Source organism: Hypoxylon fragiforme, assembly GCF_022984875.1.
Source record: "Hypoxylon fragiforme strain CBS 206.31 chromosome Unknown GGS25scaffold_2, whole genome shotgun sequence".
In the NCBI taxonomy this organism is placed as follows: domain Eukaryota; kingdom Fungi; phylum Ascomycota; class Sordariomycetes; order Xylariales; family Hypoxylaceae; genus Hypoxylon; species Hypoxylon fragiforme.
This window is the reverse complement of record NW_026054757.1, coordinates 408,600-431,605: the sequence shown is the minus strand read 5'-3', so window position 1 is coordinate 431,605 and position 23,006 is coordinate 408,600. Positions and strand designations below refer to the sequence as shown.

Below are 23,006 nucleotides of genomic sequence, written 5' to 3'. Positions count from 1 at the left end.
AGCCAGCTACCGACATCCACCATAGATGACTGCCGTGCCCGGCGAGAGCTTCATCACCCGCACGGCGGAGATGAAGGGAGGAAAAGAATGGAGACAGCGAGCTTAGGTGGATAAGTAGGCACATGTAGGTACCTAGGTAGTTTCGGAAAACCTCGTACTTCGTTTCGTCACAGCACATTTACACGCACATGCAAGCCACCGCCGCAGAGTGCTCCCCCGTTGAAACTGAGCCAGCGGTCCGGGAGTCTTTTGCGAGCTGGCTGGCTGGCTGGCTGACAGAGCAGAGCAAGAACCGCGGAGAGGCTCCACGTCCAGAAACGGAATGACAACTTCAGCTGCCTCTTTTTTTCCCCTGTGCAGCAGCTCGGGCCGGAATGTGTTTCTTTGCGTTGCGTTGCGGCAACGTACCATAAACAGGCGTTTGCGCATGCAGTAGAAAAAGGAGAAAGATGACAAAAAAAAAAAAAGGTTCGAGAAGCCAGGTTGAAACAGCAGTCCTGCAGGTGACTGACAGACAGACAGATAGACACATGCAGCCAAAGATCCAGGGCCCATCAGCCAGTCAATCCCTTCATTTGCACATTCATTCGGTTAACGGAGCTCCTGTTCAAGCCACCGAAATTGGCGAGGGTTGGATATGCATACATACCCGTTACTGGCTATATGGGCGTGTATATCCATCCGTCGCGGAGGATAGGAGGATAGGTACTCACTTGAGCATATGGACCAGCAATGACAAACAGCAACAGCAATGGCACTCGCTTGTCCTGTCTTGTCTTGTCTTGCCCAGTCTCGTCTCCTATTCCTCTAAGGGGAGAGCTTGCGAGCCAAGAGATAGATAGACAAGACAACCGTGCTGTTATCCCAAGCAGGAATCTGCATGGAAAACTATGTAGGTTGGGTAGTAATTGGCCCAGACCTCCAGCCGGGTGTTCGAAGCGGTTTCGCTTGACTTTTGATACCTAGACATAGACCTCATCGTTGGTAGCGTTCGATGCTTCACTGCACGCAATACGGTCTTACGAGGAAGGTAAGATGAGTTTTGTATCTAGGTCGATAGGTATCTACCTGCCTAGGTTAGGAACTTTTGGGTTATGGGTAGATAGATGTAAGGGTTGAGAGAACGGGATCCCGTAGATAGGCACGTACTGTAGAGATTACGGTTCACGAAATTATGAACATGATTCTAGACATCGGCATGTATCTTGCGAGCATTAGTCACGAGGCTGTTACCTATTACCACAAGCAGGCATAGACAGACAGGAGTTGGCGAAGTGCTACCTATGTAAAAATGAAGAAACAAGTTGTAACCGCCGTAGAGTAGACACATACAACCACGGCATATACTACCTACCACCTATACCTACCTGCCAGTAAGCCCCCATCAAACAAAAGCCATGTGGTTCCGCGGCGTGTGGTGTATATCCCATGAGCCAACGAATACCACGTGGAGTTTCAGGTAGACAGAATAGATGGACATCGGTGCTGTACGTGCAGATTGACACATATGAGCCAGCCAGGGATAAGAATATAGGAGATAACTACAGCTTACATATGTACCGGCCTACGTGAGAAGTAATACCCAGTCCCATCATGAAACCTCATTCGTCAACCGTTGAAGGTCTGAATCTCGGCTTATTCATCATCATCAGTCTCACCCCCCCCTCCTCCCTCCTCTCCCTTCCTCAAGTCACAACATACGACTCCCTCTTCATCGCCGCCACCCCAAAGGAACCTTAACGACCTCAACCCCGTTGAACCCAGTACTTCGCCTCCAGGCTCTGGTGATATCCGCACGTAATAGATAGATACCTACATCACCTAGGCAATAAATTTCGCTCTAGAATCTTGGCTCGGCTCCTCCAGCCCGCGCGCGGGGAAGAACTGCCGCTCACCCACTCACTCATTCACTCACTCACTCACGGACGGCTGAGTACCTACCTAGTAGATACCTCGACATCAGCAAGCAACCCGCCCATCCCTTAGTAAGAGTAAGTCATTCTCGCTTGCGGCTCACAGCGCTACCTTGCCGCCGCAAGAAACCCCCCTTTCCTTCCCCTCCCTCCACTCCTGCTTCACCCTAGAATGGTCTGCTGGACATCAAGTCTTACAGATAGAGAGAACCTTGGTAGAGTATTGGTGGATATTACACACAAGTCAAGCCGATGGATGTGCAAGCTCGTGGCAAGACAACCCCCCGATCGCAAAGAATAACACCACACCCAGCTCGTGAGCACATGGTTTGAATTCTGTCACTCTACCGGTAGTCAGTGATGTTACCTCATTGACTGCCTGGCCTACGTCGTAGTGAGTACTAGATGTGACATAGTCTTGCCAGTCAGAACTTCATAGCAAAGTCGCCATATATGGGATTCTAAGCACCGCTGTCTGAGAATAAGAACCTTCAGTGGGTACCTAGCTGGCTGATAATCAGAGCACCTGGAAGCTCTTCATAAAGACTACAATCACAAACAAAGGCAGCCTGTTCATTGGAAGTTCATAAGTTAATCCTTTTCCATAATTGCAAATAGCTTATAGATCTTTTAGATCTAGGTAAATAATTCTAGGTATACTGCCACCCACAAACCGCCTTCCGTAACCCCATTTATCCATCTTCCCTACCAAGTTATATACAGAATAATAAATCGCGTCAGTTGTTTCGTTAAGGGTACCTCCCATGCCAAGCTCATGTTAGAGGTTCCAGGATATCCTAGGTAGTTGTATAATAAATGCATATGTAGAAAACGCGTGACAGATCCGCCGCGTGAGGCTTTCGTATGCTGGTAGCCAGCGACCATAGAATTTAGAAGGTGAAGGGGTAATATCCAGCGCCTCTTTGTTGTATTTTTTATCGTGGAGTATCCGGACGACTGCTTCTCATAAACTTGCCCAAGAAACTTCGACTTCCACCGAGTCCAGAGCGCCCTACTTTATGCGGAGGAACAGACTGTGGCGCTGAGTCGCGGATCTCATCCTCAGACTCCAATAGGTCATAATCCGACATTGAGGTCTTATCCAATGTTCGTTTCATATCTGGGGGAGGGGATCTAGCCATCCCTATCCCTAGACCCCTCCCAGCTTCTTGCATTTTGAATATACCGCGCTCCAGATGAGTCACCATGGGAGCTTTAATAGCCCAATTCCCATCTGGTTTCCGATCTCTCGCATCCTTGTATAAGACTGGCTGTCTTCCTTCAAACTCATCTTCGATCTCTTTCTGATGCTTCACTGTGGCTTCGACTCGCTCGGCTTTCACCGTCGGTACCAGATTTGTTGAGTGTACTCTGTCCTCACCCTCGAGTAGCTTAAGCCAGTCATCGTATCGCTGATGATCATCTTTCTTCTATTGCAGAGTTAGTATAACCATCACTAAGGTGTCCTTCGTGTGGGGGATTTACCGTCTTCTCCCATGATACATCTTGAAGGCTAGCAAGATACTCCTTAGCATTGTCCGTCGTGTTCGTCCCTACTATGTATTTATCGAACGAGTGTGAGAATTCGCGATAATGCCCTTTGAGCACAAAACATTGCCCCGTCCACCCCTTGCTCTTGAATTTCTGAAACAGTGCGTCTGCTGCGGGCGCCTCCCAGGTATACTCGACTACCTTGTCGTAGAATACAACACATTTGCTAGTATACCACTTGTTGAATGAGCTGCGGCTCGCCTCATCTGGTAGCGCCTTTTCGATCATTTCCATAGTTGCACGTGCCACGAACGATGCTGGGGCTCGGAAATTGATCGCACCGTGAATATGAGACTGCTCATATTCAGCAGGTGAGCGAAGGTCAACCATGACGACTTGGCCCGTTGGGAAAATCTCCAGCAATTTGTTCAAATGTCCTGGAAGGATCATCTGAGCACCATCCGTCGGAGGATCGTGGCTATGGTCATCTATCTTCAGACTCTGTAGCCTATTCTCCACCTCTTGTTGCTCGCGGCGGTGTCGGAACCAAATCTAAAACTATGTCAATATACGTTATATGTGATACGGTGATAAAGAAGGCTCACATCAATGTTGGCTGTCTCTATGCCTAGGTTTGAAGCTAGGAACTCCTTGACTGCAACGGTCGGTGTCGGGTTACTCTGGAAGTAATCTTCTAATCGCGTCTGGACATGCTGTGGAAGTTCGGGCTGGCTTGGTGTCGATACTACAGATGGCCTCCTCACACCTCGAGGCTGGTTCACAGCCAGCTGTTGGGCTATGTTCCCGTAAGACATACTCTTATGAAGGAAACCGGGTTTGGCGCGGCTCTTGGATGATGAGCTATAAGAGGCTGTTGACCAACCCCTGAGAGGAGGTTTTGGCAGGTCCATGGGTACACCCTGCGTCGGTGCGTGATATGCTGGGGTGCTAGTGGTGCCAGTTTCAGGTATTGAAGGTTCAAATCCTCTACATGCTGGATCTATGGGCGATTTTCCAGAAAAGGCAGACATCATAGACATCCTGGGTCCTCCAGCGGAATCGAATGGCGCAGCGGTGTATGCTGTAGTCCCCGAATAGATGGACCTTAAATCCGCATCTATATCAGCCCCCGTCGATACCTCCTCTTCGATTGCGCGTGGTTCACCATGGTTGCGAGCTACCAAATTGTTCGAACGAATGAATGCAATGAAATTGCATGCATGATTCTCCGGAAGAAGATCCCAAACCATTACTGGCAAGGATAGAAGAAGTAATGTTGAATGGCTTTTGAATACTCCTTGGACCTTGACGTACTTGGCGAGCGCAGGTATGCTTGAAAGCCAGTGCTCCCAGTCGTTGATGTTCAGGCGTTGGTCCTCTTCCAGAGCTAGGGAGATCATCACATGTGGCACTTCTTCGTTGGGTTCAGACCCAATGATGTCTTGTGGACCAGCAGACCGGCCGTTGGGGGTATTGCCATCAAATCCAGGCTCTAGAGGAGGTGAAGGCGGCCTCGCGTCTGGCGGAATGACTCGAGCAATCTCAATACTTGGCGCTTTGTGATTAGCCGTCATCATGAAATGCACTGGTGTAGCTCGTGCTTCGAATTGCTTGCCATTCAGCATCTCGGGCCTTGGATGCTTCAGGCGTGCTAGAACTTCGGCATGCAGCATTGCGGCGGAATACGTCCTTCGTTTCCATTCTTGGAGTACTTCAATCAAGGTGTTGGTAAAAGAATACCTCCCTGGATCTGGAGCGATGGCATCCCAACTAGAGGCTGAAATTGTTTCTGTGATGCTGTTTCCATTAGGGAAAGTCGCACTCGCGGCTCCAGCGCAACAATCCAAGAGAATCAAAACGTCAGAAAGAGATCGTTCTAATAATGTCTGGATCGCGGACCACCTATAAAGGAGTTAGTCCCGAGACATGTTTACGACCGATATGGGCGTAAGCGATGTATATAGACTTACTGTAGCCACGGAGAGTCCGAGCTTCGAGTTCTGGTCGGACATTAGTATATTAAGCAGAAAATATTCAAGCGGTGGCCAACAACTTACCCACACCACGTACTCTGTCTAGACTCGTCGATTCTTGCGTGGCCACCATAGTAAACGACAAATAAAGTATCGTTTGACTCATGGTCCTTGATCATGCTACCGATCTTCAGCATGAGTTCTAGATGTGCATTGGCGGATGGGATCGGAAATATTTCCGTCTCGTAGCTATAATCCTCACGGAGGCAAGCCTCCAGATCATCAAGCTCCTTGAGGACAAAGAGGTCATCGCATGTCCAGTGAAGAAGAAGGACATGAACTTTCTTGTATCTCTGAGAGCTTCCCCGGTTGGGGAAGGCTCGCGTAGCCGACTATGAGAGGTAGCCTTGTTAGTTCTGGGATCAGGAGCGAAAGCTGATGGAGGGAGAAGCTTGAACGCACATCCTCGAGAGTTTTGGCAAAATCGGGCAGATGCTTGACGTGGTAGTTTACGCGACTAATGTCGTGGGTCGCCGATGGCGTCCTCTCATCATCAGTGCTGGAGCCATACTGAGAAGAGTTGATTAGATGAGAGCGAGCTTGAGGCCTGGCTTTCCTGTGGTCTCGACGTACGGCAGAATCCCCACTGCTGACACTGTGTCCATCTGTTCGATGCCACTCATTTATCGTCACGAATGGTTGGTCACCCATGATCATATGCGCTCGTGTAGATCCGACTACACTCATTTGGAGTGAGGGAAATTGGAGGTAGGCTGGTAGGTAGGCTGGTAGGTAGGTAGGAGAGCGAGATCGAGATAAGAGACGCTAAGAAGAAAGAAAAAGAAGGAGAGGAAGACAAATAAGAAGAATCGTATATATCAAAAAGACTACCTAGGTATGTCTTTACATTGTTTCGCTATACCGCTGAGCGGCTATCACGAAGATGAGCTGGAAGGTTGAACTTGAGTAGAGCAGAATCAATCAATCACACGTTCGTTCGTCCGTTCCGTCAATCACTTGAGTGAGTAGTTGTATGTAAGAAGATAGATGGAATAGTTCGGCTGCAGCCGCGCGATTAGTTAGGAATACTATTTTGTCGACTCACTTGAGCTCTCAGGTAACCCGTGGCGTGGCTTGTTTTTTCTCGTACCGTCTTCTACCATCTAAAGCTGAAGCGAGAGTGGAAAAGGGACATCATCCTCATAGGTGGATGGCTGAACTTAACCCGAAGGATGAAGGATGTCCCAAAATGTTAGGATAGGCGTTCGTCGGTATCGGAATTCGGTTTAGCGGCGCTTGTCTGCGGTGACCAAATTTGGAGTAGACTGCCTTGTCGTTCCATTGGTCCAAGGATCTTGCTTGCCCTCTTTATAGCTTGCCTACGTACGTACATAGTTAATACATACAGTAAATTGTGGCAGTGGTGGCAGAAACAGGCCAAAGAGGATTGTGCGTGTAACCTCACCCTCACCCTCACTCTCACCCTCACTCTCACCCTTGCCTTCCATTTCACCTTCTAGAATATCTCACTTAATACGAATCACATTGGATTAATTCAAAATAAATCCATTTTAAGAAACAGTGGATACTACGCTAAGGCCGTACGCAAACCTCAAACTTCAAACATGAAACTTCCCAAGACATCGAGATTCGATTCAATGTACGATCAATCATTGATGTTGTATTCAATACTATTCATATGTCTAGAATACTACTATGTGCCGTGTACGAACTAGGTATGCCGGCACCTGTTATCAATGATGTGACTAGTACGTCGGTAGGCAGACACAGCCTTGGTAAGCAGTTAAACGTCATCTCACTTTCAAGTATGTACCTGAAATGCTTCTCCTTTGAATTATTTGTAATTTTGTACAATTAACATTGAACTACATGTATAGGTAGTGTCCCCTGCATATGCTCTCCCATTACACTACATAGCATCATCTGATCACTTTACACAGTTTCAGATTGCTTAACAGCAACAACCTCCGGCCCTTAAGGCTGCCGAATCTCGAGGCTCACATAAGTGTGTGAGGGGGCAAATAAGACAATCTTTCGAAACAAACAAGCAACGCTTGCTCGGACGTTCAGATGCAGAGCGAGGAACAAATCTTGCTATATAACCCGACCCAGATGTTACCCGGCCCCCAGAACCAACTCCTCTCCAAAAAGACGGGTACTTCTATAAAATAAAAGAAGGGAATCCTTCGAAGAATCCTTGCTTATATATATACCCATATATTCATAACGAACATTATGTCGCTCGAAAATAAAATCGAAGCCGAACATAATGCCATCCCTCCAACGCCAACGTGGATGCAGTTTCCCCCGATTACTCGAGGCTCCCGATGCCGAGCAAGTGCCGTATAATGCAAGGTAATGCAGTTATAATTAATAAAAATAATACTAGGAGTAGCGATAGACCCGAATTTGCCAGGAGGCTCCTCTGTTTTGCAGTCCTCCTGTAGGATATCCGGGAATATAATGTGGATCTGGTCAAAACTTAATCGCGCTCGTTTGCTTTTGTATTTCGACGGGTCTCGTCTAAATCCTCCATCATCAAGCGCTCGCTAAGGCTCCTCGGTGTGCCATTGAAGTAGGTCATATCAGGCTTATAGCTGCTATCATCGACCCCACTTCTCCCATCAACGCTACCAACGAATGTGTAGAAATCACCCATCTCGGCAGCCTTCTTATGCAGTTCCGGATCGCGAATTACGCCAATTGAAAATGGCTTGCCACGGTACGACCCCGCCGATGCAACTGTATGGTGCGAAGGTAACGAGGCGGGTGTGGGAGTAGCGGGTTTAACGACGGGAATCCCAGGAGAAGTAGAAAATAAGACCGCCTTCTCAGCAAGGGGTGTCACATCAGCTTCTTCTTCGTTTGCGTCTTCTTCCTCGTCGATGTATTTCTTTGATTTGGCTTCATCAGCTTTGCTACTCGATACGCTTGGATTATCCTCGAACTCGAACATGTCTTCCTCGTCAAGGACTGGTTCGCCAACGAAATTGGATGGCACTGATGATTGAAACTCGCCCTTTTCTACTTCTTGCGACTCAGAAGCTTTTGAACTTGATTCAGCAGATTTTTCAAGCGACGGCGAGAATCGTTTTTTTCCCTTGAAGGAGCTTAATGGTGGCATGAGAAGCTCGTCAACACCAGTAGTCTTATTGGCGTCCTCGTTTTCTTCGACTTCTCTCACAGCTGCCAAAGGAGCGCCGAGCTGGGTCGGAAGGCGCGAGTCATTTATATATGCCGTATTTCCGGGGATTGGGAGGCTGGTCGCATTGTGGTATGCGTCATTGCTTTTTCGCCCATTTATGCTAGCCATGACTAACTCGTCTTCCTCATCGTCATCTGTGGGTTCTAGGCTACCGACGACTTCCCACTTAGACGTATCCTCAGTCGAGTTCCTTGCCATAGCCTTCAGTCGATCAGTCGAAGTAATCTTTTTGGGCATTGGTGGAGAGCTGCCGAATAGATCGGAATCTTCGCTGATGACAATGGTATTGTATGACTCATCTAGCAAACTAGTGGGGTTGCCTGACGGATGATCCAGGGTTCGAGGCGAGACAGGGGGTGATGAGGTAGGCAGAACTTCTTCCCCTTCTACGTCAAATCGTACCCGCCTAGGACTCTGAGCCTTGGTGGAAGAACTTGATGAGCGGCGCAAGGCACTTCTTCGGTATCGCGCTGCACTGTCGTCAGATGCAACTGAGGAGATGGTGTCTTCGGTGTGACGTCGAACGGGATCTGGCCGTGATAAATCGACATTGCCTAAAGTAATAGGTGAGGGGTCTTGACTGTTGTTAGACTCCTTGACTTTAGGCACTTGAGGTGATAGGATAGTTGGTGTCGGGCTGGGTCGCTGCACGGCCTCAAGCAGGGGAAGATAGCTCGGTGTGAACAGACCGTGGAATTCGTGTTCTCGTTCATGTGGACTCCGAGGGGCGTCATCCGAAATACTAGGGCTTTGCGGCGAAGTCGGCGGTGATAAGTGTCCTACAGAAGACCACGTTTTTTCGTCTGGGGTGGTTTCCCCAGCTTCCGCCTGTAGCTCAACCATGAAGTCATGGTCTAGACTAAGACCTAAGGCAGGATAATTTTGTAGCTGTTGAGCAAGCAAGTTTTCGACTCTGGAAGAAACATGTCCTGGCAGATTTCGCAATCGGCCTTGTAGATATCGACGAAACTCTTGGGCCATGTCCTGGCGGTATTCTTGAACCTTATTATCAAGCTCGGCAACCTTCTGGAGAAGGTCCGATACGAGTTCAGAGGTGTCATCCATTGTGCCCGGTGCTTGAAGTGCGCCACAAATTAATTAATCGAAAACGTCTAAGGCACAAAGAGCAGGCATTGTTGGTGGTAACCAACACACGGCAAATTAGACGGAATTTTCTCAGATTCGTGAAATAAAAAATAAAAAATTGAGTATGCGAGTATATGACCATAAGACTATGTGCGCATGTGAAATTTGCTTCGTATTTTTCTGGCCCTTTTTTTGGCCCTTTGCCGTTTATAGTGGAGCTGTGGCCCTATGCTGCCCCAGAGGTCAAAGGTTCAAGGTTGCCTGACAGTCTGTGACGGTAGTCGAACTATCCCTTAGCATAACGTTTGTGTAAGTAGCCCTGGAGGATATTTTTGTTGTATTGCCTTCTAAGCAGCCAAGGCTCAAAGGTTGTCTGTATTGTGTTATAATTGGCCACCGAGGATAGCTCCGCAGTTAACCGAAGGCGAAATAGTTTAGTTCTTGTCGTTCGTTATGGTTGAAGCCCGGGGTGCGTAAAAGCTGGAGCCGCACACTCGTCAATTGAAAAAGTTAAAGATCACGAAGAAAAAATGGTTTCGATAAGATGATTTGCTGAAATCAAGGTCAAGGAAGTTCTGAAAAAATTGGGTGTGGAGAAAATGGTAGGTGTGGAAGCCAAGACGCGTGGGGAAAATGGTAAAATGGTGGGATTGGTCTCCGACGACCTGGAAAGGCCCTGGTCAATTCAAGATTGCGAACTGAACAATTTGATCTTTTAGGCCTGGAACGTTGCCTGCCAATTGCCTGGAACGTTAAAGATTTGGTAAGGCCAACAGGTACTACTACTATGTAGAGTCTAGTAGTACTATGTTGATCACAAGACAGGGATATAACAAAATATATAACGTTTTAAATGATAAAAATGATAAAAGATAATAGTATTACATCATGAACATCAGTAATTGAAGCTTTGAAGTTTAAGGTTATCGAGAAAAGAGAATTAATAAGTACCGTGACCGTTAGTACCTGTGCTGTACAGGGATGTATCATTGGTGACAAATGTACTGATAGATGGAAATCATCCGACAGATATCAACATTAATCCATTGATCCCTCGATGCTTTTTATAACTTAACTCTTTATAACATTCAGTCATACTTCATACCTCATACATACCTACATACATACCTACATACATACTCACTAACCTGCAAACATAGTAGTTTGCTAGCATACACACATACCTTATAGTTGGGTACACGTGCATACCATTTAGCATCAATTGCTGCACATGGTAAATTGGTAATAATATCATTCAATCTTGATGTTTGGTGCAAGGTACATACACAGTACGCCCCTATACATATTACATAGTATCATATTAGTATGTACTACTACTAATAGTCTACTATTGATGTAGCCACCCACACGTCCAAATCCCACCTGACTCTGGTTCTCGGATTAGGTACTGTACAAAATCCATAATGCATAGAGGAATGAATGACTTGGGTCAATTTCAACCTTCCAGTTGATCTGAAGATCAACTTGTATGGATAATAGCTATTCTTAGCCACGAAATGGTTTCTATATTAGTACATCATTGCTATCATAGGCAGACATCTGAGCTCTGTCACAGCTGGTTGCATGTGAACCCCCTAATTCGAACATATATAAGTGTTGCTATTAAGTAGCTACTATTGCTATACTAGCTGACTACCTACCTAGGCATATAGATACTACGGAGCAAATAATACAGCTGTTATTGTCAGTATACTCACCCATCATGTGATTCGGCTAATACGATGCCGCTATGAGTCTGACAAGCACCCGGCAGCTGTCCCGAGACCGGCAATTCATACCCAGCGAAGATGGATCTCGGGAAGCCCAATCATCGGGAGGAAACACGGGACACGATATACTGCAGCATCACTATATCACGTTAGGCAAGCTTGATGCAGGAGGAACCTATCATGTACCATCTATCCAGGACCCGGCTGCGGATATTTTGAGCATCAAGACCACTTATATAACAAATGTCATTCAGAGATTGATGTTCTCTCTCTCCATCTGACCTCCAATTCACCACGAGTCACGCATTCGACTCGTTGCGCGAGTGCTGTCGACCCGAGTTTCTCATATCTTCACCGCCTGTTCCGTCTTCATTTCTTTCTGCGACTCTACGTTGTGAAACCTTCATAGGTCGACTATTAGTCCATTGGCATTTTCTTCTTACCTTTTGGAGGAGAAGGGGGCTTTCTAACAAGATCTCTCAGTTGTTGAATCAGATGGGAGGTGGGGGAGACGGTTGGCGATGCATCGCAAAATCGAAGTCCCGGTGCTCACCGGCTTGAGATCCGGCTTATCGGTCTGATATGTTAAACCTATAAGCTAGCATCCCGAGGCATTCCGACTATCAACATAAAGGCCTAGATCGGATTCTTGGCAATCTACTCCGGCTGAGCATATCACTTTTCTAGATGGCTTAGGTACCTAGGTTTCACAGATTTTGATATCATTAATGAGAAATGACCTGTCCACATTGCCATCTAGCAAGGCAATCTTACCAATTTTGAATGCTTAGATCGTATCGGGCGGGTAATTACAATAGGGGCGGCAGTGAGCATTCATTACAATGTTCATTGATACTTAAGATCCGAGTATTAGCTCAGTAGCTGGCTTCTTCACTAAAGTCGTGGTAATACAACCTTCGACGCTTTCAGTGATATATATTCACCTATATAAAGAGCACACCGGATAATCAACATGCATTAAGATGCCGATTTCCTCCACGTGGTATGCTAACTTCGTGCATGTTGAGAGGTTGGATGCGCCATTCGTCTTACTGAAAATCCCCAAGTATCCTACAAGATGCGATATGCAACGCGCTCTAGAATGCGAACACTTGGTCTTCCAATTTACTAACGGGGCGGGCCTTCTTAAACCCAAGACTCTCTGCTGCCTTCTTGAGTCCCCCAATCATGGGCGGCGGGCCACAGAGCAGTATCTTAACGTCGTCGGCGGGCTTTGGCAGCCATTTCTATCACGCACGGGTTAATTTCAGGACCCCAAGGATAACCTTTCAAGATCAGGGGAGAGAACTTACAGTAACCATGTCAGCTGTCACAAAGCCAACACCACCGGTCCATCCCTCAGGAGGCTTGTCCAGAACGTAGTGAACTCTGAAACCGGAGTCTTCCTTTGCTAGCGCATCGAGATCTTCTTTCAACAAGATATCTTGCTCGGTGACATTGGCGAAGATTAAGTCAACCTGGGTCTTATCACCCGCGGCTCGTCCTCTAATAATTGCCCGAACAACCTGCAACATGGGTGTGATACCAGTGCCACCAGCAACCATTCCGAAATGGCGAACCATATTAGGAGTATAGACAAATGCGCCCTTTGGCCCCCTCACTCGAATGGTCTGGCCCACAACAAGCGATGCCATGTGTCTGGAGATGTTGCCGGTTGGGTACGACTTAATGAGGAGATCGAAATAGCCAGGCTGGTGGTCGCCGGAGATAGGTGTGTATGATCGCACAATTTCCTTGGTAGAGCCATCGGGTTGCGGGATAGCAGCACCAATGGAAATGTGTTGACCGATAGGTAATCCGAGAAGGGACGTCGGGGAGGGTAGGGAAAATCGGTAACTGCACGTTGTTAGTAACAAAAGAAATAGAGATAATAAATAAATGAGGGGAACAAACATGGCAACATTGTGCGAAATGATCGTCTTCTCTTTGAGCTCGAATTCTTGGAAAACATCCGGCTTCAAGACCTTCTTGGGTACTATAGAGTAATCATATTAGATGAATGTTTTTAGAAGTGGGATGGACATCTGGATAGATGGGACATACGTGTACGCCAGTACTTAAGAGAACCCAAGACAATGGCGATGAGGGCGGCGAAAGGTGTCCATTCTCGCTTGACGATCAAGGTTCCCACCACTAGTAAACCGGCCGGGATATATATCCCGTCGATGTATGCCTTTGAGGACAAAGGTAGCGACATCTTGAAGGTGAGTTGCTGCCCTTTGGAGCTCAGCTGGATTGCGTATCCTAGAGAGGCAGGGCTCTTGCAATTGCTGAATTAACAGATAAGTTCTTGTCTGTTAGCAATTGGGTGATAGCATGCTCTGAAAAGTGTAAGTGGGTAGGGGAAGTGAATTATGTAGGCGCAAGCGGTCAGCTTCAGATATCGATGTCGGCCATTTGTGGGAAATAAAAATCCCAACCAATTTCGTGGTGGGTCCTGGGTTTTAACATATCTGGCACTGACTGGCAGTCTGGCAGTGGCAGCAGGTAGTACATAGTATGTAACTTACGTGCTTGCCATGCTAACTACTACATGCGTAATAGCTTAAAGATGTGCTAAGATGGTTAAACTCCTAAATCGGGGAAACTAAAAGAAAAAGTGGCGCCATGTGTGCACCACTAGGCGAATCTACGTTAGTTAGTATGCGGAGTGAACCGGCGGTTGGGGGAATTGCTACATAGAACTCGGCAAGTGCAAGGCACTACATGCAATATTGCAAGGCAATGCAAGCATTGCAAGCATTGCAAGCAGCAATATTAGTTATATTACATAGGCATCATGGATGTATCTCGGGAAGGAGCATCATATGATGACACACATCTCGGATACACACCTCGGGTATCTTTGTGGCTGACGCTCTTCCTTAACTCCATTGAACATTAAATCCTTAACATTGAATGTTCCGATGTCAAAGTATTCGTTATGTGTTCTAGAAGGCATTTGTGATCAACAACCCCAATTTTATCGTGTTGCTGAGCTTCAAATTTTAATATTGTTTATCTTTTTATATATTTGACCACATCTTCAATTGTCGCAATCGAATCCGCTAAGCACTCGCTCGCTCATAACTCGGCACTGAGTCACAATCCTACGGAAGGTTCGGAGACCGAGGATGAGTAGCGTTCCGGCCAAGGCCTCACTGGAGGAAGCTCCATTCCCCTTGACAGATGTAGACAAGTGGATCTTGTCATTGACGGATGAAGAGTACATATATCATGACTGGGATGAAATCAAGAAGGTTATAGGTAGAACAATGGCTTCTGATAAACACACTGTGTTGAGATGCTGAGGCGGGTCATTAGGTGAAAATAACCTTTCCGTTCTTAAACGAAAGCCTTCTGATCTAAGACGATACATGAAATGGACCGCTGAAACCAAGGCAGAATATGGATCCATAACAAATTATCTCATGGAGCACCGACTGCCCAAGACCTGGGGCTCTCCCCCTTTCAAGCCTACATCACTCATTCCATTTCATGATCCATCTGACTATAGAGTGTTAATCAACGACTGGCCTTACGGGATGACGCCGAATTTGACCCACATAGTTGTATGGTCAAGGACAACGATCGAGACGGACCCAAAAACCGGAGACATGACCCTCCAAAGTCGCCGTAATGTGGGAGATTTTGTGAAGAGATTCTTCGTAGACAAATTAGGCCCGGATGGAGACGACAAGGTCTTGTGGTTTAAGAACTGGGTTGCACTACAAAGTGTAAGAACCTTGGAACGTATGTATATTTTTTGACTATCCAGTGCTCATATTGCTTTGCCTTCATGGGCAACTTCTGGGTCACCTTGACAGAACAGGACTTGTATCTCGGACCATTCCTTAAAGCCTGCCGAGACCCTTACTGACCTAGATATCATAGATATTCATATCATTGTCAGGGATGTGGAGAAGGATCTCTTGGATGAGTGGACGGCAGAGCTTGATTGCCATAAATTACTGAACTGAGAGGCAAGTACGTGTAAACTCAAGTGGGCAATTCTGAGGTCAAAAGAGGAACTTCCTAGCGTAATATTGGCCGATGTGAGATGCATCATGCTGCTCGTCTTTGTTTTCTGTTACCTGCCACAGGCACAGAATTATCCGGCTGTCCACCTTGCATGCCGGCCATTCCCCGAGCTGCACCAAAGAGGCTATAACCTTTGAAGGCCCCATAAGCAGGCACAACGGACCAGAGGAGCCACCCCCAATTACCAAACAGCATGGTAAATATCACCGAGGCCCAGGTTACCCAGATAACATCGAACATGTAGTCGGTGAGGCCAGGGGCAGATAGATCCTCACCAGCATTCTGCAGGGCCTTCGTTGATGGATCGTATTTGGGGCGTCCGGATGACTCCAAGACATACTCGCAGACGAAGCTGGGGATCGATAAGACGAAATAGAGTAGCAAGGAGCGTTTCCTAAGCAAGAAATGAAATAGCACAAAAAGTAGGTTGATGACGAGGGTGCCGATGTGGAGATTTGTGAGAGCTGCCGCATTGGCTTTGGCTCTATCTTTGCGTGCTTTTTGCGCCATAGTTAGATCGTTGTTGTTTGATGGTACTGTATGATGATGGATAATTGTGCTGTTTTTGATTGTTTGTTTTATTTAGTGATATTTAATAAGTATGCATGATATATGGCAACGGAGGGCAAATATGTTGGTTGCCTCGAAAGATGGAAAATGGAATTTTCAACATTTAAAGGGTTCAATGTTGAAGATATACAATTCCTGGCAGCCCTGGAAGTGATACAGTAGGTGTTGAAATGGGTGTTGATAAGCTAGAACGTGGCTTGATGGTAAGGCTAGAGTTACAGACTAACCTAATATAGTTAGTACCAAATACTACCTATCATTGATGAAGATCAATTGGCGGGTGGGGGCACCTGCCTAAAGCCCGCAGTGCTTGTCATCCAAAGTCCTAACTTAGCGCCCTTGGTTGCTGGCGTTGTTGCTCTGGCGGGTGCAGGTGCCTGGCTACTAGCGTGTGACCAATCAACCCCCTGATAACTTCTATCCACCATAACATCCCCCAAAATCGCGAGGGAAGCTTGGACTGCGACAAGGTGAAGGGAAGGAAGAGAAAAAAAAAAGAAAAAAAAAGAGACTTAACCAGTCTTCATCCCACCACGATCATTAACTTTTGATACTACTATCCAATAAGTGGTGTCATTGGGGCATACGACTGTCGGGTTGGGAGCAGGGTAGCGCTACCGAAAAAAAAACCGGTCGCTTTGTCTGTCGCCTTGTCAACCTGCTGCCTTTCATCTCCGGCTTCAACATACCAATTTTCGTCACTTGGCCATCTACTTTTGGTACAAGGTTGTTAATGGGATACCGTGCTAAATTGTGCTTTCTTCCTCCTTCCTATACTTCATCCTCGAATCTTCAGCGATTAGATCGACATGCTCATACACAGCGAACGGGACCAAGCCGATACCTATTTCTACTTCATCAACTTCATCGGATACCTCCCATCCTCGAAAAACGAATCTCCCGACTTTTGGCATTCTGTGCTTGTCACATTATAATACTAATCATCATCAAGGCTGCCAAGTTGCCTGTCTCATCTCAAAAACAAACAACAAAGCCAAAAAGTTGAGCCGACCCATTACCTCGACCCATTACTTTGCTACGATCACCCAATCACATGGCCAATGGCCATATACGAATAGTCTCAACTACTCAAACAATTACTCAAATTACCTATCTGCCACCCAGCATGGCGCCTACAGCTTCAGCTATTTCGTGCCAGTTAAGGCAGACTGTTTATTACCATCTCGATAACATCTCCTACGACAACGCCCTGTTCTTCGCCGAGAGGTTAGCCGCCCATGATCCTCGTTCCATCGAATCACCCTATCTCCTCGCTCTTTGCCACTTTCGACTTGGCGATCATCAGTCCGCATATGAGATTGGCAAGGCTGCCGGGTACCGTGGAACCAACCTTTCCTGTTCATATATATTCGCCCAGTGCTGTCTGGTTCTAGGACGATACAAAGATGGTATCCTCGCGCTGGAGAAGTCAAGAAATCAGTGGTCCAGGAAGTCCAATCTTGGGAAACACAGTGCAACAAGTAGAGCACAACATCCGGATACCGCGAGTGTTACTTGCTTGCTTGGGAAACTCTACCGAGCTTACGACGACAAGAAAAAGGCCATAGTCAACTTCGAAGAAGCCTTGAAATCGAACCCATTCATGTGGGATGCCTTCACAGCCCTGTGTGATATGGGTGTGAACGTTAGAACGAGTAGTATTTTCAAGCTGAACGAGACATTAGTGGAGGGTTTAAGCGGTAGCCAACTGAGTGCAGGCTTATCAGAACAGAAAGATAATTGTACAACCAATCCATTGGATCCTCAACCTAAGAAGACCACTGTTCGTTCTACAACGTACGATCCCAATGGGGACCCCTTCGAGTCCCAGAAATCAACAGCTGGGAGCGATATGTACCTGGGAGCCAATCTCCTAGCCGGCGAGAACGATTTTATGTCCAGGGTCAACGCAAGCCGTTCTAAGGCGCCCAACGTTGAGTCCAATTTTGAAAGCGTGGAAACACCAGTAGCATCACACTATAACGACTCGAATATCCCTCGTATTACCTACCCACCCGAGCCTCCTCAGGCCCCAGCGAGGAAGACCAGGAACCCTCCATCTATTGATCCAGGCCTTACAGACATACACTCGAAAATGAGTTACCGAGCTGGCTCTAAGAGGGGCCATAGATTACAGGACAAATCCCATGACGAGCATTCGTCAGAAACTAACTCAGCTCTTCTCAAGCCCGGTGCCCCGGGAAATCCAGGAATAGAACGGAAGAGGACCGTATCCGGTCAACTGGTCCAACCTAGACCCCCGTCGGAAGACCTTGGAGCTCCGCAAAGACGGAGCGCAAGATTAAACATGTTCAAGGGACCCAACACTAAGTCCAGCTCTGGACCACCGACTGGTACCTCGCGAGAATTAAAAAGGGCTAGGCCCCCTATTTCCCGAAGTGTGCGACCAAACTCAAGCGGCTCTAACGTGGGTAGAGCTGTGAGTGGCAACAGGAAGCCACTGGAAGAGAATATGGACGTAGACCAGGCTGAAGCACCACGTGTCAAGGAAGTCTATCATCAACCCGCAACTGTAAAGCCCGCAGAACCAGAATTTATCAAAGTCGAAGAGACAACGAGATACCTCCTCGAACTTTTGAAGAAACTCGGCTCCGGCTACCTTGCTCTATCACAATATCAGTGCGCTGATGCTCTAGCTCTCTATACCTCACTACCACGAACGCACCAAGATACCCCGTGGGTGCTCTCGCAGATAGGACGGGCATATTACGAACAAGCGGCATATGCGGAGGCGGAAAAGTATTATAGGAGACTACGTATTCTGGCCCCTACTCGCCTTGAAGACATGGAAGTATACTCCACAATTCTATGGTTCCTCAAGAGAGAGACGGACTTGTCGTTCCTCGCCCACGAGCTCGTTGACTTGTCGTGGCATTCTCCCCAGGCATGGTGTGCCCTTGGTAACGCTTGGTCACTCGCTCGTGATCATGAGCAGGCGTTGCGATGTTTCAAACGAGCAACCCAGCTCAACCCTAAGTTTGCTTATGCGTTCACCCTACAAGGCCACGAACACGTTTCGAACGAAGAATACGAGAAGGCTCTCACGGCGTATCGCCAGGCGATATCAGCTGATCGTCGGCATTACAATGCCTATTACGGAATTGGCCGAGTTTACGAGAAGCTGGGTAACTACGACAAGGCTTACATACACTTTCACTCGGCATCCGTTATCAACCCTACCAACGCCGTCCTCATCTGTTGCATCGGCAATGTACTCGAAAAGCAGCGCCAAATCGTCCAAGCTCTCCAATTTTTCACCAAAGCCACAGAGCTTGCTCCCAATGCAGCGCAGACCCGGTACAAGAAGGCTCGAGCTCTATTAGCTCTCAATCAGCTTGACGAAGCCCAGAGGGAATTGGAAATTCTAAAGACCCTCGCTCCCGACGAGGCTACGGTGCATTTTCTCCTCGGAAAACTATACAAGATGTTGAACGACAAAGGTTCGGCCGTGAGACATTTTACAATTGCCCTGAATCTGGATCCCAAGGTAAGCACGATCCTTTGAAAGCGTCCTTCCAACCATTTAACTGTTGAATTCGTTTACTGATGAGTTGTTCTAGGCGAGCCAGCAAATTAAGGAAGCTATCGAGAGCCTCGAAGACGACGACAGCTTTGATGACTCTATGATGGCATGAGGAAGGACGCAATAAACCTTTGATTTATTGAACAGGATCGTTGCATTCTATTACGACGATTGCAACAGCATAGGGTGGTTTAGCCGGGACTTGAGAAGATTCCGGAGGCATGCGTTTAATGTTTTCGGTGGAAGCTATATCCGGTATAGCACGGCACGGCACGGCGCAGCACGAGCTCACACATGCCCTCACCTTTTTGGGTGTTTGGCATTACGAGCTCTGGCAAGGCATATGCATCGGCGTTTAGGGATTTTCAACCAGACTATTGCGCTGGTTAGTTTCAGGCAACCAAAAGGTCCTGTGTATAAGGTACTACGGTTAAGGGTTTGCATGATGATTAAGTGTATAATAATACGCATCGATGAGGGGTTGGACTAGTCTGTCGACCGTCCGAAACTGCTTCCACGATGCCGAGAGGCCTGACAACGCAATAATAAACTCGACATACCATAGGTGTATGGCGTGTTCGCCTTAAACAAGCTGACGATGAAATTTTATTGCGAACTGCGTTTGCGCGTCCCTGTGTATATACATATGTCTCTATCTATGAATGGGTCAATGTACATGTAGGTATATGTATATCTACACATGTAAGTAAAAGTGTAATGTATTCTTGAGATGCGGAAAGATGAGGTTGAGTTGCATATGGCTACATACCTAACCTAGGTATGTACTTACCTACTTAATCTTACATGCGTCAATGATGTGGCACATAGGCACTACATGCCTACCTATAAATAGACACAGTACCTATCTGCCTGATATAAAATGGTTTGTTCAATGTTGTATGTTGGCTGGCTGGTTGAATTGTTACATATGTAGAGTCCGTTAGACACGGCTCCGTCACGTGAATGACTGTTTGAATGGTCAACGGTACCTAGGTCCTAGGGTATGTTGTGATGTTAGGTCCGGCGGGGCGCGGGAATGTTAGGAATGTTACGCTAAGGGAGCAGGGATTCAGGGAAGACAGGAAGGAAGGGAACAAAGCACGGACCCTTTAACGGCCCATTGAATTAAAAAAAAATGTTCCAAAAAAGGGAAATGGCAACCTAAGCGTAAGAAGCTGCGCAGAATACACGCTTTACAAGGCCCCAAAAATAAGAGAAAATCAGACGCAACAAAAGCGCATTTTTTATTATTATTTATTAATCAGTTAATCACCCTAAACTGATGCACCCAGCACCCCCCAAATCGAGACTAGTCACTTCCCGCAATTCGAATCAGTAACACCCCTCCTTGTAATACATAAAAGACTGGCTCCTCTCCTCTACTTCTTACACTTCTTTCCCCTTTCCCGATTTATCCAACATCAACAAACGCATCAATTTCCGCCCAAACTGTTCATCAACAGTATCCACAACTTCATCAATAACATCATCAAATCAACTCTACATCACCAATAAACATCATTCAAGATGACTGGACGTAAGTATATTCTATTTTTACTTTTTTTCATTTAATTATATCACGGTCGCGTCATTAAATGATGCTGCTAATTAGAGGCCGTCTATACCCCTCGACGCGTCTCAATCTATACCTATCAACGCGATCTTAATTAATTGCATCCTCGTTCCATTTAATTATCAATCATTATACTAACTTGAACTTCAATAGGCGGCAAGGGCGGAAAGGGTCTTGGAAAGGGCGGTGCCAAGCGTCACCGTAAGATTCTTCGTGACAACATCCAGGGTATTACCAAGCCCGCTATCCGACGTCTCGCTCGTCGTGGTGGTGTGAAGCGTATCTCAGCCAGTAAGTTATCCTTACCTCCATCGCAAGCCATTGCAATAGGTTCTAACCAACTCTACAGTGATCTACGAGGAGACACGAGGTGTCCTCAAGTCTTTCCTAGAAGGTGTCATCCGTGATGCCGTCACCTACACCGAGCACGCCAAGCGCAAGACCGTCACCTCGCTTGACGTTGTCTACGCTCTGAAGCGACAGGGCCGTACCCTCTACGGTTTCGGTGGTTAAATGTGATATCGCTTCCTACTTGGTTGCTCTTGTGATGCTATTTATCGGCACGCCCATCACAAGAAGTTGATAGACGATAAAGATAAACACAAGACAGCAACTAGAGCATATCGCGGCATACAGTGGATTTCTGGGGAGGACCTGTGACATTACGGATGGACATGATACGTTCTGAACTCGGCGTTGGTGGTTTTATGGGTTTTATGGTCTCTGCGGCGAGCTTTTGAGACGATGGCGTCTGAAGAAAAGATAGCCTCTACGAATTGCTACGGCATAGTGAATACATTTTGCATTGCCTTGGGCTTTGCTTCATTTAAAACTTAAATTGCATGTCTCTTTTGACTTGTTCTAATCCTTTCGTTTTGTCGTGATTGCTGAAGTAATGCATGCACATGAATGCCGGTAACGCCAAACCCCAAAGCTATCCCTAGGTACTGTAACTATGCTTGGATTTTGCTTTTTTGCCACGTCTTCTATAAATATTTCCTCCCCGCCGTAGAAACCCTCTGCCTAAATATAGGACTGCGGACCTCCATATTCGCTCTATAAAAGGGGTTCATGATGGCCTTGACCCAGCTCTCGTAGACCTCGAGCATGAAGCTCTTGACGGCCTCCTCGGTCTGCGGGCTCGTGGGGTTGGCGCCTATGGAGGTGGAGGATCGCGTGGACGAGGTGGTGATGGGCGCGGTGGGCTGGTGCAGGAGCAGGAACTTGACGTTGCCGCCGGTCACGAAACAGGTCACATAGTTGTTGAAGAACTTGTCGACGCATTTAAGGTACCTGGTTTTGGGGAGCATGGAGTGTTAATTAATAGATATTCTATAGAGCTTCTTCTTGTCTTGTCTTGTCTTGTCTTTTCTTCTTCTTCCTTTTTACATCTTTTGCGCCGCGTAGGTAGGTAGAGTTATGTATGTATGTATGAATGAAATGCTTACATCTGCCCCGTCCCCCACTGTGCTTCTTCGACCATGTCGAGGCTGCTGTGGACGATGAACTGGTTCATGTGGCGGGCTTGGTCGCTGAAGCGCGGCAGGCCGTCGCCTCCTTGCTTCGAGGTGCCGAACTCATACTCGAAGAGCGGGTTGTCTTGGGTGCCGATGATGGCGAAGTAGTAGGACATTTTGCGGTGGCGGATTGGGGTTGTCGTTTTTTAGTTTCAATTTTATGTTGGCTTTTTTTTGTTATTTTTGTTTTTGTATAACTTCATCTATCGATCATTTGCGACGGTGGGATTTGGATGGAAGCTCGAGTTCAATGGTCAAGTCGTGATAGGTGTGTACCTAGTACTACTGTAGGTATGCCACTGTACGGTACATGTGTACGTGCATGCACCTTCAATGTTTAGA

At 47.0% G+C, this 23,006-nt stretch overlaps 8 protein-coding genes across 8 annotated transcripts; 3 read left to right on the top strand and 5 right to left on the bottom strand.

The window, feature by feature from the left end:
- Positions 1-2,489: 2,489 nt before the first annotated feature.
- On the bottom strand, positions 2,490-6,736 carry GGS25DRAFT_473749 (uncharacterized protein). The gene is made up of 6 exons (XM_049259567.1): positions 5,840-6,736; positions 5,462-5,769; positions 5,375-5,404; positions 4,010-5,306; positions 3,399-3,956; positions 2,490-3,343 (listed from the first exon to the last, which is right to left on the bottom strand). Exons 1-6 carry the CDS (start codon positions 6,122-6,124, stop codon positions 2,849-2,851), a joined length of 2,973 nt encoding a protein of 990 aa, XP_049119662.1. The 5' UTR covers positions 6,125-6,736; the 3' UTR covers positions 2,490-2,848.
- A 1,144-nt stretch (positions 6,737-7,880) lies between these two features.
- GGS25DRAFT_517793 (uncharacterized protein) lies at positions 7,881-9,668 on the bottom strand (the record flags this gene model as incomplete). Its single annotated transcript, XM_049263436.1, has 1 exon — positions 7,881-9,668. The coding sequence occupies one exon, from the start codon at positions 9,666-9,668 to the stop codon at positions 7,881-7,883; it is 1,788 nt and encodes a 595-aa protein (XP_049119661.1).
- Positions 9,669-12,384: 2,716 nt separating this feature from the next.
- Positions 12,385-14,216, bottom strand: GGS25DRAFT_105264 (ferredoxin reductase-like protein). The gene is made up of 3 exons (XM_049256000.1): positions 13,484-14,216; positions 12,733-13,415; positions 12,385-12,666 (listed from the first exon to the last, which is right to left on the bottom strand). Exons 1-3 carry the CDS (start codon positions 13,635-13,637, stop codon positions 12,517-12,519), a joined length of 987 nt encoding a protein of 328 aa, XP_049119660.1. The 5' UTR covers positions 13,638-14,216; the 3' UTR covers positions 12,385-12,516.
- GGS25DRAFT_105392 (uncharacterized protein) lies at positions 14,137-15,442 on the top strand. The gene is made up of 3 exons (XM_049256001.1): positions 14,137-14,686; positions 14,744-15,172; positions 15,314-15,442. The coding sequence occupies exons 1-3, from the start codon at positions 14,554-14,556 to the stop codon at positions 15,397-15,399; spliced, it is 648 nt and encodes a 215-aa protein (XP_049119659.1). The 5' UTR covers positions 14,137-14,553; the 3' UTR covers positions 15,400-15,442.
- Positions 15,443-15,484: 42 nt separating this feature from the next.
- GGS25DRAFT_517790 (uncharacterized protein) lies at positions 15,485-15,970 on the bottom strand (the record flags this gene model as incomplete). The annotated part of the gene is made up of 1 exon (XM_049263435.1): positions 15,485-15,970. The coding sequence occupies one exon, from the start codon at positions 15,968-15,970 to the stop codon at positions 15,485-15,487; it is 486 nt and encodes a 161-aa protein (XP_049119658.1).
- A 463-nt stretch (positions 15,971-16,433) lies between these two features.
- On the top strand, positions 16,434-20,132 carry GGS25DRAFT_473723 (putative 20S cyclosome subunit). The gene is made up of 2 exons (XM_049259566.1): positions 16,434-19,538; positions 19,612-20,132. Exons 1-2 carry the CDS (start codon positions 17,085-17,087, stop codon positions 19,684-19,686), a joined length of 2,529 nt encoding a protein of 842 aa, XP_049119657.1. The 5' UTR covers positions 16,434-17,084; the 3' UTR covers positions 19,687-20,132.
- Positions 20,133-20,475: 343 nt separating this feature from the next.
- GGS25DRAFT_105127 (histone H4.1) lies at positions 20,476-21,897 on the top strand. The gene is made up of 3 exons (XM_049255998.1): positions 20,476-21,111; positions 21,301-21,438; positions 21,497-21,897. Exons 1-3 carry the CDS (start codon positions 21,102-21,104, stop codon positions 21,658-21,660), a joined length of 312 nt encoding a protein of 103 aa, XP_049119656.1. The 5' UTR covers positions 20,476-21,101; the 3' UTR covers positions 21,661-21,897.
- A 22-nt stretch (positions 21,898-21,919) lies between these two features.
- On the bottom strand, positions 21,920-23,003 carry GGS25DRAFT_473717 (Sedlin). Its single transcript, XM_049259565.1, has 2 exons — positions 22,596-23,003; positions 21,920-22,440 (listed from the first exon to the last, which is right to left on the bottom strand). The coding sequence occupies exons 1-2, from the start codon at positions 22,778-22,780 to the stop codon at positions 22,134-22,136; spliced, it is 492 nt and encodes a 163-aa protein (XP_049119655.1). The 5' UTR covers positions 22,781-23,003; the 3' UTR covers positions 21,920-22,133.
- Positions 23,004-23,006: the final 3 nt, after the last annotated feature.

Bases quoted from the DNA above. Each gene is read 5' to 3' on its own strand.
- GGS25DRAFT_473717 (XM_049259565.1), bottom strand. From the start codon at position 22,780: ATGTCCTACTACTTCGCCATCATCGGCACCCAAGACAACCCGCTCTTC. The intron at 22,441-22,595 runs GTAAGCATTTCA...CCCCAAAACCAG, and splicing joins CAGTGGGGGACGGGGCAGAT to GTACCTTAAATGCGTCGACA.
- GGS25DRAFT_473723 (XM_049259566.1), top strand. From the start codon at position 17,085: ATGGCCAATGGCCATATACGAATAGTCTCAACTACTCAAACAATTACT. The intron at 19,539-19,611 runs GTAAGCACGATC...GAGTTGTTCTAG, and splicing joins CCCTGAATCTGGATCCCAAG to GCGAGCCAGCAAATTAAGGA.
- GGS25DRAFT_105127 (XM_049255998.1), top strand. The intron at 21,439-21,496 runs GTAAGTTATCCT...CCAACTCTACAG, and splicing joins TGTGAAGCGTATCTCAGCCA to TGATCTACGAGGAGACACGA.
- GGS25DRAFT_105392 (XM_049256001.1), top strand. From the start codon at position 14,554: ATGAGTAGCGTTCCGGCCAAGGCCTCACTGGAGGAAGCTCCATTCCCC. The intron at 14,687-14,743 runs GTAGAACAATGG...GCGGGTCATTAG, and splicing joins TGAAATCAAGAAGGTTATAG to GTGAAAATAACCTTTCCGTT. The intron at 15,173-15,313 runs GTATGTATATTT...TAGATATCATAG, and splicing joins AAGTGTAAGAACCTTGGAAC to ATATTCATATCATTGTCAGG.
- GGS25DRAFT_105264 (XM_049256000.1), bottom strand. From the start codon at position 13,637: ATGTCGCTACCTTTGTCCTCAAAGGCATACATCGACGGGATATATATC. The intron at 13,416-13,483 runs GTATGTCCCATC...ATTACTCTATAG, and splicing joins TCTTAAGTACTGGCGTACAC to TACCCAAGAAGGTCTTGAAG. The intron at 12,667-12,732 runs GTAAGTTCTCTC...CGTGCGTGATAG, and splicing joins TGACAGCTGACATGGTTACT to AAATGGCTGCCAAAGCCCGC.
- GGS25DRAFT_473749 (XM_049259567.1), bottom strand. From the start codon at position 6,124: ATGAGTGTAGTCGGATCTACACGAGCGCATATGATCATGGGTGACCAA. The intron at 5,770-5,839 runs GTGCGTTCAAGC...TACCTCTCATAG, and splicing joins TTGCCAAAACTCTCGAGGAT to TCGGCTACGCGAGCCTTCCC. The intron at 5,307-5,374 runs GTAAGTCTATAT...ACTCCTTTATAG, and splicing joins TCGGACTCTCCGTGGCTACA to GTGGTCCGCGATCCAGACAT.